At 40.9% G+C, this 12,369-nt stretch overlaps 2 protein-coding genes across 10 annotated transcripts in view; one reads left to right on the top strand and one right to left on the bottom strand.

Moving 5' to 3' along the window:
* The first annotated feature begins 67 nt into the window (after window positions 1-67).
* GDE1 (glycerophosphodiester phosphodiesterase 1) lies at window positions 68-7,280 on the top strand. 3 transcript variants are annotated; one of them, XM_080556498.1, is made up of 6 exons: window positions 68-472; window positions 1,065-1,240; window positions 2,542-2,647; window positions 3,439-3,531; window positions 4,163-4,374; window positions 4,756-7,280. In XM_080556498.1, the coding sequence occupies exons 1-6, from the start codon at window positions 218-220 to the stop codon at window positions 4,901-4,903; spliced, it is 990 nt and encodes a 329-aa protein (XP_080412624.1). In that variant the 5' UTR covers window positions 68-217; the 3' UTR covers window positions 4,904-7,280. The 3 variants fall into 3 exon arrangements, with proteins under 3 accessions (XP_080412624.1, XP_080412626.1, XP_080412625.1); XM_080556500.1 differs by having other exon boundaries at window positions 169-472; window positions 1,069-1,240; window positions 4,756-5,542; XM_080556499.1 differs by having other exon boundaries at window positions 405-521; window positions 4,756-5,542.
* Window positions 7,281-7,885: 605 nt separating this feature from the next.
* Window positions 7,886-12,369, bottom strand: part of TMC5 (transmembrane channel like 5) — a 33,924-nt gene continuing 29,440 nt past the window's right edge. For all 7 annotated transcript variants that reach the window (XM_080556447.1, XM_080556446.1, XM_080556449.1 and 4 more), the window contains 5 exons: window positions 11,415-11,493; window positions 10,997-11,089; window positions 9,262-9,360; window positions 8,931-8,976; window positions 7,886-8,337 (listed from right to left, as the gene is read on the bottom strand). In XM_080556447.1, the coding sequence (XP_080412573.1) occupies window positions 8,243-8,337; window positions 8,931-8,976; window positions 9,262-9,360; window positions 10,997-11,089; window positions 11,415-11,493 (412 nt within the window). In that variant the 3' untranslated portion in view covers window positions 7,886-8,242. The remainder of the gene's footprint in view (window positions 8,338-8,930; window positions 8,977-9,261; window positions 9,361-10,996; window positions 11,090-11,414; window positions 11,494-12,369) is intronic.

Here is a 12,369-nt window from a genome sequence, read left to right as displayed (position 1 = left end):
GAGCACCTTTCCCTCAGCCGCCCCCATTTATTTATTTATTTGCTATTTCCCCCGAGAGACGCCTGCACCACCCCGTATCTCCCGCAGCGCCCCCTAACCGCCACCGCCAGGCCTCACAGCCCGGGCCCGCCCCGCCTCCTCACGGCGCCGCCGCCATCGCCCCGGCGCTGAGGTGAGGCGGCGGGGCCTGGGGCTGCGCTCGCCCCGCGCGGCCGCCATGTTGTGCCGCGGGGACGGGCTGCTGGGCTCCCTCACGGCGCTGCTGGTGGCGCTGCTGGCGCTGAGCCGCAGCCCGGCGCTGTCGTGCGTGCTGCCGGCCGGCCTCTACCTGCTGCTGCACCTCTGCAGCCTGGAGCCCGCCGCCCCGCAGAGCGCCCAGCGCGTCCTCAAGCCCCGCGGCGCCGCCTCCCGCATCGCCCACCGCGGCGGGGCGCACGACGCGCCCGAGAACACGCTGGCGGCCATCCGACAGGTCAGCGCCGCCTCTCCGAGCCCTGCCCGGGGTCCTCGGGGGTCCCGGCGTGCGTTTGGCCCCGGACAGGTCGGGAGCGAAGCGGTCGGGGCGCACCGGGGCTGCGGGGAGCCTGGCGCTGCCCGCGTGGTGGGTGGGAGGCTGGAGTCGGGGGCAGGAGCGCAGCCCTCTGCGTTGGGGTAAGGCGTTGTCATCAGGTGTGCCGTCCCGAGTCGTAATAAAATATCTGAACTGAAGGCGTTCGCTGCCCTGCTTTTTAGAAGGTAACACAGCTTATGGAGTCGGGAGTTACTGAGCCAGAAGGAGAGAGCGGGCCTTTTTTCTGCATTTTATCTGAAACAGTCCCAATCCTGACAGCAAGACATTATCACTTTGTCTGTAACATAGATTACATCCATTCAGCTGATCAACGAATGCTTCTCACAATAACTTGGGTAAAGCCTACCTTGTTTTGCAGATCAGGCTTACTGAAAAGAACATTAGTAGTTTATTACTTTTTAGCAATACAAATGAATTATACCTGTGCCTATGTTAATTCTATGAAGCTGTCTCTTCTGTTGTGTAAGTGACTTCCTCTTTCTCTCTTTTTAAGGCAGCTGAGAATGGAGCAACAGGTGTTGAGCTGGATCTTGAATTTACTGCGGATGGTGTTCCTATTCTAATGCATGATGAAACAGTAGAAAGAACAACTGATGGGTCTGGCAGACTGCGTGACTTGACTTTTGATGAAATTAGGAAGCTTAATCCATCTGCAAAACATAGGCTATGGTAAATGAAATATTGCTATTCTGAAACTATTGTTTCAACAGTAAAAGTCCTTGATAAAATGATTGCTTTGATCAATTAGCTGTTAAAATTTGTGTAAATTTAAAACTTAGAGTCCCATATGTTACTTTTCATTTGATTTTAGAGGCATATGAGACTATTTCTCCTTATCCATCTTTGCAATAGGAGCAGTGAAGCAGAATCAAGATAATTTGGTTTCAAGGAGAAAATCTACTGGCATCTAATTGTTTATCTGTAAATCAGCTTCCCCTAAAGTGACTGCAGAACATTAAAGAGACTGGGAGTTTCATTATCTGTCAATCTTGGCTTCAGTAATTACTTCTGAAATTCTATTCACATATATACCTTGACTGGTTGTGCTTTGGGGAATTTCTGATTTTAGAATTTCTAAACGTTGGGATTATACAGCTGGAAAGGAGCTATCAGACTGGGTAGTCTCAGACAGGACTGGTGACCCCACTTACTGATTAAGTCCCTTCCAGTAGTAGGCAGGGAAAATTGTATGTTACTACTAAACCTTTGATAACAGTGCAACTTCTACGGTATTATAAGTGAATCCATTTTAGAGTATGAACTTTTAGTGTGTGCTCCTTGTGTTTTTGATACACTGCATGTAGTGTACTGTCTGTACAGACTCTTGTAAATGCACAACCAAGGAGTCTGTGGTACAAATAGCATCTTCCCAGTCTGTTACTGGAACAGTGGCCACCTGGGCAGCACAGTGAGAACTTCCACATAGGTGATCAGCTGTTGCTCACTGTCACCTTATCAGGAATTTATTGATGCGTGAAGCATGTTTATTGGTGTGTCCTACATCCTCAGCTTGTCTAGCGTATTCTGCCAGGATCTGCATTTCTGTCTCAGGGCTAGGGAGCACAGTCAAAGCAGGGCAAAGTCGGTGGATAGGTTGTCAACGATGGGGATTGAATGCATATTTACTGTAGTTGAGACAGGAGGTGACAAACTGAGATTAGTGTTTCAGTGCGGGACACTGGGTCAGTGAACATCATATTAGACCTTGAATTTGGAAGGTTTTAGTTGTCTAGTGGGTTTCTGAGGGGAGGAGAGGCATACATGTACCCTTGTACGTTTGCAGCCTTTTACTGGATGAGAGAGCCGCTGTTACTAGTGGTGCTTGATCCTACCCCTAATCCTGGGGTATCAGCTTGCTGTATTTAGGAATCCCTAGGAAGCGGTTCTGTGTAGTTGGGGATGTATGTGTGTGTGTGCACGTCCATGGGTATCTTGACAGCATTCCAGTGAGTAGTTCTCTGTTCCTACAGGAGCAAATTCCAGGGTGAAAAGGTACCAACTCTGAGAGAAGCTGTTGTGGAGTCTATGCATCACAACCTTACAATCTACTTCGACGTCAAAGGCCATGCAAATCAGGTACCGCTTACTGTACTATATATACTGTACTAAGACACCTCCTTTCACCCTTGCTTTGGGTTTTCACCCTCTTCTGATGGTCTCAAGCTGATATCTGTGGTACAGTCCTCTCTAACATGAGTGAAACTGGGTCTGCTACTTACGTAATGCAAAATGGGCCTGTCAAAACCAAAGACAATGTGTTCTTTCACCCCGTTCCTTTGACCCAGGAAGTGGCAACTTAAAATTAGAATGTGACTTGTGAGTGTCGAGTTTAGCTCACATCACCACCACACAACAAAGCAAAGCAAATTCCCCGCCTGTGCTGAGGGGACCTAGTGTCTCATCTTCGGCTTCCAACTGGAGATCTCAGTTGTCTGTAATTTGCATTACTGAGGGAGATACAGGTGATGAATCGCTATCATTTTATGCAAGTTGAACTAGATGATTTATCATTACAATTTATGCAAGTTGAACTAGGTGATCTTTGAAGGCCCCTTCCAACTGAATATTTTATTCTAAGTTAATTTTTTTTATTCTAGCGTAGCAAAATATGGAAATAAATTCATTTTTGCCCTTGAACAAAACCCTAGACAGTACTTCAGAATGTTTTCTACAATATATTTAAGGGTATTTCAAACGCTAGAACAATGAGTAGCATTCTTAAACAGATTTTTTTTTTTTCCATTTCAATCTTGCTATATAAAACAGGAAAGTACTTTAAAGGGGGTTATTCTAAAATGACTTTGCTGTGTAAAGTAAATATATGTGTCTGTATAAATATAACAGCTGTGTGTATCTCTAATTGGCAGGCAGTTGATGCCCTAAAACAACTCTACCTGGAATTTCCTCGTTTGTATAACAGCAGCATAGTCTGTTCTTTCATGCCAGATGTTGTTTATAAGGTGATGTTTCCTCAAAATTTATTTTGGATTTTTTTTAATTCTGTCTGGGAATTTCAGTAAGATATGCAACTTCCAGAGTACCTTCGAGTTGTTAAAACTGTGGAGACATTAAAACCACATGCAGCATAAATCATAAATCCTGCATAAATCTTATTAGATTGTTCTATGCTCATTAGATGCACATATTACGAATCTACAGCGATTCCCTCCATTCTGAAAGTGTGTCACCCTTACCTATGGCACATGACCAGGTATCTATGTGCAAGATAACTGACAAATACCATATTTTGGTGTAAATGTAGACTTTTCTTAAAACTGTTTCCTAATTTTTGTTGCTAAGGCTATTTATCACTTATTTTGTTGTGTTGCGTGACTGTTTTGCTCCAGCATTTTTTAAATTTTTATTTCTTACATAAGAGCAGTTGCTTATTAATTCCATTTTTAAGAAAACAACAGTACAGGATCATATACAGCTTTCTAAAAGTGTTACAAAAGGATCTGGGGGGAAAGGGGAGAAGGGTTGTGAAAGAGCTGCAAATTTAAGCTAGCAGTTTGTATCCAACCTCTCCCAATTTATGTTTAAAGCAACTTGGTTTTTGTTTGAATTAGTCTTTTTACCTTGATCTTCCAGATGAGACAAGCTGATAGAAATGTGGTAACAGCCCTGACACACAGGCCTTGGCACCTGAGTCATCTTGGAAATGGGACGCCTCGTTTCGATTCCTTCTGGAAACATTATTTATATATGATGATGGATGTCATTCTAGATTGGAGCCTACACAGTTTCTTATGGAGATTATGTGGGGTTTCAGCCTTCCTCATACAGAAAAATTTTGTTTCTCAGTGAGTGTTAAAGCTTGCTAATATATCAGGAGGCACTATCATTCACTAGAATAGTATGTTAATCAGTATGTTCTATTTAGTATTGTGTCAGGTTGTATAGATGGTTTCTTTATTGCATGCTATTTTATTCTTTAAGCCTCTATCTTTTATTTTTACTTTATGTTACATGCTAAGTTTAATCTCAAAGGGAAAGAATACTGTTGCTTTTGCCTGTTTATAGTAGCAACACACACCAAAAAATGGCATGTTGCAAAAGATAATGCAACCATCATTCCTGATGGGTTACCACTGTAAGACTGAAACTCAATTTTAACCTTAGTGCTGTCTGTATTGACTCTGATAGTGTCTGTCTTCCTCTTACAGTGTCTTTGTTCCTTTCAGAGATTATGTGAGGCACTGGTCTTCAAAAGGAATTCAGGTGGTTGCCTGGACAGTGAACACATTTGCAGAAAAAATATATTATGAAAACGTCCTTGAATCCAGCTACATCACAGACAGCTTGGTGGAAGACTGTGATCCTCATTACTAGGCCTGTGATTAATTATTCACCACCTTAAAGAAGCTCTCTTACTCAGGCAGGTCTGAATTTACCATCAAGACAGTATCCACTAATGCAGATGGGACTACTAATGATAGTTCTGGGAAGAGGAGGAACAGTATTTTACTTCTGCTATATGATCAGGTCTTGAATGCAGGAAAACTTTCTGGTGCAACGCTGACCAAAGCTGACGTACAGCCAGTGGTGGTCTGGGGAAATCGCATTGTAATGTAAAAGGGTCATTTTTGATAAGCTAACTTGGCAATCTCTGTATGTGCAGATTGCTTTATAATTCCAACTATTCCTTTGCTTTGTTTGAATCTTGGTTATAAAGTCATATCAGCCTTTTTGATGGCATAAGGTAAAATTGCACTTTGATTCTAGTACTTGAAACAGTTTGTTCTATAACTGTGTAATAATTTGAGGTTTATTTATGGTATCTTAAAAGCATCTACACTATTGTTCTCAAAACAATGGTGAAAATGGTGCCAAAATAGAGGGCGAGTGTATTTCCCTCCTGCTGCATGGAAAAACGACTACGTTGCATCTTAATAGGGAAAGAAAAGCCAACAAACCATGTTTCTTGTGAAGACTATGAGAATTAATGATTAAAACTTGATTATCTTCTTATGCTCCGGTCTTTTTAAAAGCACCAAGGGAGGCTAGATTATTTCTTCTATTAATACTACACATGAATGTATTTATTTATAAAACCAAGGTACATACCAAGTGCTGCTAGTGGTAGAATAAATAGACCTGTCTTTTTTTCTTTGCAAATTGTTTGCATGATTGAAGGACATTCACAAGGATACGTAAGAATCTGTAACCCAGATTTAACCTGAAATCAAAAAAGAGTGCAGTCACAATAAACACATATCTGATAGCTTAAGGGTACAGTATACTTACCAGCTGTGCACTAGTAGATTGATGTAGTATGTCAAAATGAGTGCAGGTTGCTTGATATTTTTTCCTAAGTAAAACTCATAGGTGTTCTCATCACAGCTGCTGTTAATATGCCATGAACGATTTTGGCTCTGCTCTGGAAGGAGCTGGTAGTTAGAGAAGACTGTCGATGATTAGCAAAGAGCATAAAACTCATGTGGAGCCAGCCCCAACATACATGGGACCACCTGTTCTTAATAGCCATTATGTGGAAAATTTACTAAGTTTAATACTTTCATTTCAGAAGAATGTCATATTAATTTCAACAGAAATGAGGAATTCAAACATAACGGATTGGTTACCTGCTACAGGTTATTCAGATGTAATCTCACAAGCTACCTTAGACTGCACATGTAGCAGTGTGCATATTTGACTAGACAGTGTAATCATTTTGGTAAGGTAGATCCTTGTGCTGCGTAAGTGTTGTTGGTGCACTAAATCACCAGTGGAAAGAACTACACAATTGTCCCAATTAAGGTAAGTCCAGACTTTTGAATTAGTGGCAGATGAACTGCATCTTCCCCTTCATGTGTTAAGAGAATACTTGAATTTGGTTGGCACGGATGTTGCAAACTTCCTGGCATGTGCCATGCTTCAGGAAATCTTATCTTTCCAGTCTGTTTATAAAAGCTTTTTTGTTGTTGTTTTTGTGGGGTTTTTTGTTTTGTTTTTTTACTTCTATGAGTTGGATATTTGCTACAGCACATACTCTCTCTTGGAAGACAGCAGCAGAAGCGATTATAGTTGAACACATTAATGAGAAGATGAAATACGTTCTGGAAGTAGATAGCCTTGTACACTACCGCAGCTACACCGAGGGCTGCTCGAGGTGATGTCAAATGGACACTAACACTATTACACCACTTTTCAAGCAAACTTGCTACTCAGGCAACTAAGTGTAAGGCTATTTAGCCAATGAATGCTATCTTTTGCAACGGGTGATGAATTTTTATTTTATTTTTTGCTTTTATCTTAAGTTATATATAAGCACAAAGAAACATAGGAGTAAGGAGGCATGCTGGATTCCTTGAGATGATGGGTTTTCTCGTCATGATTACGAGAACCTCTCCATGTCACTTTTCTACCAGGTACTGCAAAACCAACAGTCTCAGCCTTCTGGTGCACATCCTGTATCTGTGTCTGTTACTTATACCATCAGCTAGTTTCTGTCCAGCCCTGAGTTCTAACCTCTGTCTTTACTGCTGTGTTCTACAGTTGTTTTCAAATCTCTAATCAGAAGAGTTGGCTTAACGGCAAATGATCGTTTCTACAAAGGTCTGGTTTTTTTGTTGCTGCTCGGGTTGCTGGTACTGCTGAATCTCGCTGTCCTCAGTGCCAACACTGGATCCACATTGAAATATTCACAGCCAGACTTCAGGGCTATGCATGCAGAAACAAATAATAAAATTGAATCTCTGGTCTTGCATGTAAATTCTGTCCTTTTTTCTATATCTCTTGTGTTTCTTTCTGGGTTGTCTTTAATGTAAATTATGAGCCTGAGAAACAGGTGTATCTCTTTCCCTGGCATTTTTATGTCCAAAGCAGCTAGGGAGGAATAAACCAGGCAAAACAAACCAAAGCTAAAAAAAAAAAAATAAGCTAAGATTTATCATCATAGCAGAGTTGGGGCTATGAGTAAAAAGCAGCTGCACTGAATGTCTCAAAGTCACAAGATTAAAAAAAAAAAATCCCTGTTGTGTTACTTCCAATCCCTTCTTTACTGGAACAGAGGTCACAAACTTTTTTGTTCACAATGTTGTTTTACACAGGTGAGATGTTTGATAAGAAGTCATTCTTAAAAAGTAGAATTCATCAAGCTGGTTTTGAGTGAAATAAATCCTGTAAAAATGGCTCAGAAGAGTGAAGATGGAATAAAAGCTTTACGGTCATTCATACAAGTTAGTCTACAGCCATTACAACGTCTCAATCATTCAAAACAACTGCACTTTAGTTTTCTTTTTATTTGACTGATACTCTACCTTTGGTTTAGATCAGATAAAAGCTGTTCAAACAATCTAACGCACAAAAGTAGTTTTAGATCAAAGCTTTTACTTAAAATTAGGCACAAATTTTCTTACATTTAGTCAACAACAAATGACTAGCTGTGGGGTGACCCTTACTGAAACAAGATAAATACTTCCTCCAGGCTTGGCCATATTATCACCAGAATTTCACTACAAAGCCAAACCAAACACGCAGTGCGTTCCCTGTCTTACAATAAACTGCCAGGAGGATGCATTTTGCAGTCTCCTATTTTTCTTCCATTTGGGGAGGAAAAAATGGTTCTTTCAGTCATTAATGTGAATCAGTATTGTTTTCCGCAGAACATCAACGACAACATTCACCACTGATTCTGCCTGCTCGCAGTTGGAAATCTACATCGTCTTCTTAATCTTCCCATTGTGCTGCTTGTCTGGCACGTAGAGCAAGTGCCACTGCTTCGGACACCCCTGGGCTGCTGCTGGGCTGGGATGTCTCCAAATCTATTTTTCACAAGAGAAGTAATGTTAACTGCGTTGATGTGGGTACAACAGCCGTCCTGTATTAGAAAGCCCCATGCTTTTTAAGTCTCATCTGTCAAATATTTAGAATGAAGGAACATGTTTGTATGAAGCAGGAATGGTTCAAGCTGCCAGGCAGGCTTCCATAGGTGTTTTATTCTGGATGTACAATGTGCTAAGGCCTCTATGTTGTTAATAACCACTTCTGAAGTGGTTAAGTACTCATTTAATATGACACAATATTCTTTCCTACAGCTGGTCCCATAAGACAAAATGTCTCATTTACCCAAAGAAATTCAACTCAGGTATACTGAACCTTGAGATCAGCCTTCAGAAGTCTCCACCCAACATTGCAGCAAGCTAACAATAAGCTACCAGCAGCAAGCTAACAATAAGCTACCAACAGCAAGCGTTGGCCGCAGAAACACAGTCTTTGTTTTCTCTTTATACAGGGTGCTAAAAGTCTGTGTCTGTTACCTCAATCTGTTTTATGCTGTGTCTATACTAAATCAAACATTTTTACTGAGCTGAGCTGACGAGAGTTACTTTCTCAGTGCTTAGCATTTGTTGCTTACCAGGTGGGAAGCCAGTCCCCTTCAAGATGCCAGCAGAATAGGGATACTGGAAACAAAATTCACAAGTAGATTTAAGTCAGTGTTTCCCTCGTGTGCTTATTATCTTGTATTTAATTATGCATTTCCTGTAACAAAATCATTCTCTCCAGATCTCAAGCAGGATTATGAACATAAATATGCCAACGCCTATTCTGATTACATATTTTCATCTCTTCAATCTTTTAAAATGATCTCTACACATACAGTACTGTCTGTCCAACTCTTTGTCCAACATACGTCCACTGTCTATATAGGGAAAACAAGCAGAGACTTCCTTCTTTGACTATCTCACCTCATTGTAGGATGCGTTTTGATTTCTGTCAAATGTCCTGCCTGGGTAGTTTGGCTCTTGCTGGGCACGTTGCATGGATGGGTGGTATGAAGCTCTTCCCTGAAAGACATTATATTTGACATTAGCAGTAATATATTATGGCTTCCAGTCCTGGCCTTATGGTCAGTACCCACATCCACATCTATTACCCGTGGTTTTGGGAGATGTTTAGAAGCCAAAAGGCAACCTGGCACGCTTGTACCACGGCCTGCCTGAGTTCCGAGGCACTGTCCTTTGTGCAGCCCAGGACTCCATCTCATAGTGACACAGAGATGCAGCCTTAGTGCTTTGCAAACTGCACAGTACTTTTTGTTAGATTATCACCTAGTCAGATAACGTCACAACACCGATTTTATAAATGGGAGGGGTGGGGAAGGATCTGAGATAAAAAGGACCTAGGTGTTCACAGTTTGCCACCCACACAGAAATGAAATTTCAGTTTTTCCTTTTCAGACTCTTGTTTTTAGACACTATTGCTGGTAACACCTCTCTTTCTCGGACTGGCTTCTTTGACACCTTAAGAGTTATGCAGGTGATTTAGCTGTTATTAGAATACTTTATATTTCTTTATTCACAAATAACTAGATGGAACAGAAGCAGATACAGTTGTGCACAATAGAGGAAATACAGTGCTGGGACATAATACTGGATGCTGTGCAAAGGAGCCCGGTCTCTCTATGCTGCCAAAAATGATACATGGAGCTTCCTGCCTTGAAGAGACTACTTTTGTCTTGGTATTTTTCATTGTTATTGCAGTTATGTTAGCTTGTTTCCTTTCTCTTTTAGGGGAAGGGAAGCCTGGGGAGGCAGGATAACTGTGAGGACAAAGGTGCTTGCAACTTAGTGCCAATTATATGAGATTGTGGCACGTGAGTACATGCCAGGGAAGAGTGTGGAGCAGACAGTGACATCCAGACCTACTTACTAGGAACTAACCTGAATGAACAGGTGGAGAAAAATGGTCCTATCTTACTTCAAATCTCTAAAATGGCAATGAGAAGTGGCAAAGAGCAAAGCAGCAACTGCAGATGACAAGCTATTCTCCATGGGACAGGTACTTATTTGGGCCTAACAAACCCTTTTATTGCCCAAGTATGTAGGTCAAAGAGTTTTCACTCAGCCTAAATGAAAACACTACACAGCACCTACATGTACACTAATCTGATGGTTCAGCAAGCACCACTGACTTGAAAAATAAATTTAAATTAAAGATGTTAGATGTCTATTGATGTTGTGTGGGATTTAAAATCAGGTTAGATCAGGGCACTCAGTTTAACTCATCTGCAAAGGTGGGTGAGGAGGACACAAAACATAAACCTGTAAGGAAATCTAGAGTCAGGGGAGGAATGCAGCTTCCTTCTTAGTCTAGGCAAGGTTTAAGTGTGGCTGAACCCTTTTCTGACCATCACTACACCTAGATTAGAAATGTTTTCTTGCAGTTTCATAATCATAAATAATATTTAGTGAGGGGAAGGACCTTCTACATCCTCCCAAGTTAAATTCCTCTCTGGAGCAAGTAGGGAATTTCCCAGGTATCCTTTTGCTGGCTGGAGCTAACTAGCAAGCAAGCAATTTAGGTGAAGTTTTAAACACAGACATAGCTGAAAATGACATCCTATTTGCAAGACTAGAGAAATCCCATAGAATCGTAATGAGCATGTAATTGCAACAGGATTATCTGAACTACGAAACTGACCTGCTGGTCTCGTCCTCTTGGTACAGACGGATTTTGTTTTGCCCTCTGTAGTAAATGGAGTTTTCGAAGTAAAAACATTTTATCTTTTCCTTCCTGTGGTCAAGAAATTCTTTATCATTAGCTGGAATGGAGTAATCATTAAGGGAGGCTCAAGGTCTGTGAGTAACCATTGACCAGAATACTCATTAAGATTCCTATTTAATCAGTCTATGAAGGGAGCTGCAGCAGCACAGCTTGGAAGTAAAAATTTTTTGCAACAACTCTATTTGTAAGTTTCCCTGCAACTGACATGCAGAAGGGCTTCCACCCTCCTCTGCATTGTTATAGGAGAAGCAGGTTACAATTGCATAACAGAAGTATGAGAAAATCAACAAGGAAGCCAAACTTTAAACAAGATAAAGCTGAAAGATGAACTTACGTTAACAATTTGATTACGTAAGAGCTTGACCATGGTCTTTCTTCCTTCTATTATTTGCCAGTAAAGATAAGTAATAATTCTAAAAAAAATAAATAAAGTGCAACAGATGAACAGTCATACCCGTGTGTATTTCCTCCTAGTCACTGCTTAAACAGAAAGTTATCTTGTTCATTTTGTCCACTAGAAATTTAATAATATACACATGTATATGTCTGTATGGATATAATTGCATATCAAACGGCAAACATGAAATTGCTTTCTCTTGGAAAAGACCCAAAGGTTTACAGACTTACTCAAGATGAGAGGTACAATTAACGTAAGTAAACAATACAAGTTGCATTTAAGATAACAAACATGAACCTAATGTTCTTAACCAATTTTGTGTCATTTGCTTAGACACATTCATGGACATTAAATCACAACACTGAACACTTATTGTTTTCAGGCCAATTCTGGTTCCACTAGAATGGCTGGGAGCTTGTTTAATGCGAACAGGTTTGGGCTGTTACATGTGCACAGGCTATGATGGAAATAGCAAGCAGCACAGCTACAACTTCAAACCCTACCAGCAGGCAAATACCTTAAAGATGCACATGCAGGTTTTGCCAATATAATTCATTTCAGTCAGGAAGACACTATGTGAATTTACCTGAGATTAGCTGGATGTAGACTGCAACATACGTATTAGCATGTCCCCAAATAGTGTGCTCACTTTAACGTGCCACTTGTGTACCACCATGCCCTTCACCACTGTACCCCATGGTCAGAAAAGACAAAGAAAACACCTTCTGAACCTCCACTTTTTATATTGCCCAAGGTTCTAGTAGAGATCTAGCCTGTACTACCTGTGCTTGTGAATGATTTCTCTTTTCCTACTGATTTATACACTAATGAAAAAAGCAATTTCACCTGCCAACTGTACGCAGCATGTTCCCATTTGCTGATGTTCCTAAAG

Source organism: Anser brachyrhynchus, assembly GCF_964034855.1.
Source record: "Anser brachyrhynchus genome assembly, chromosome: 15".
Classification (NCBI taxonomy): Eukaryota; Metazoa; Chordata; class Aves; order Anseriformes; family Anatidae; genus Anser; species Anser brachyrhynchus.
This window is presented reverse-complemented; position numbering and strand designations above follow the sequence as displayed.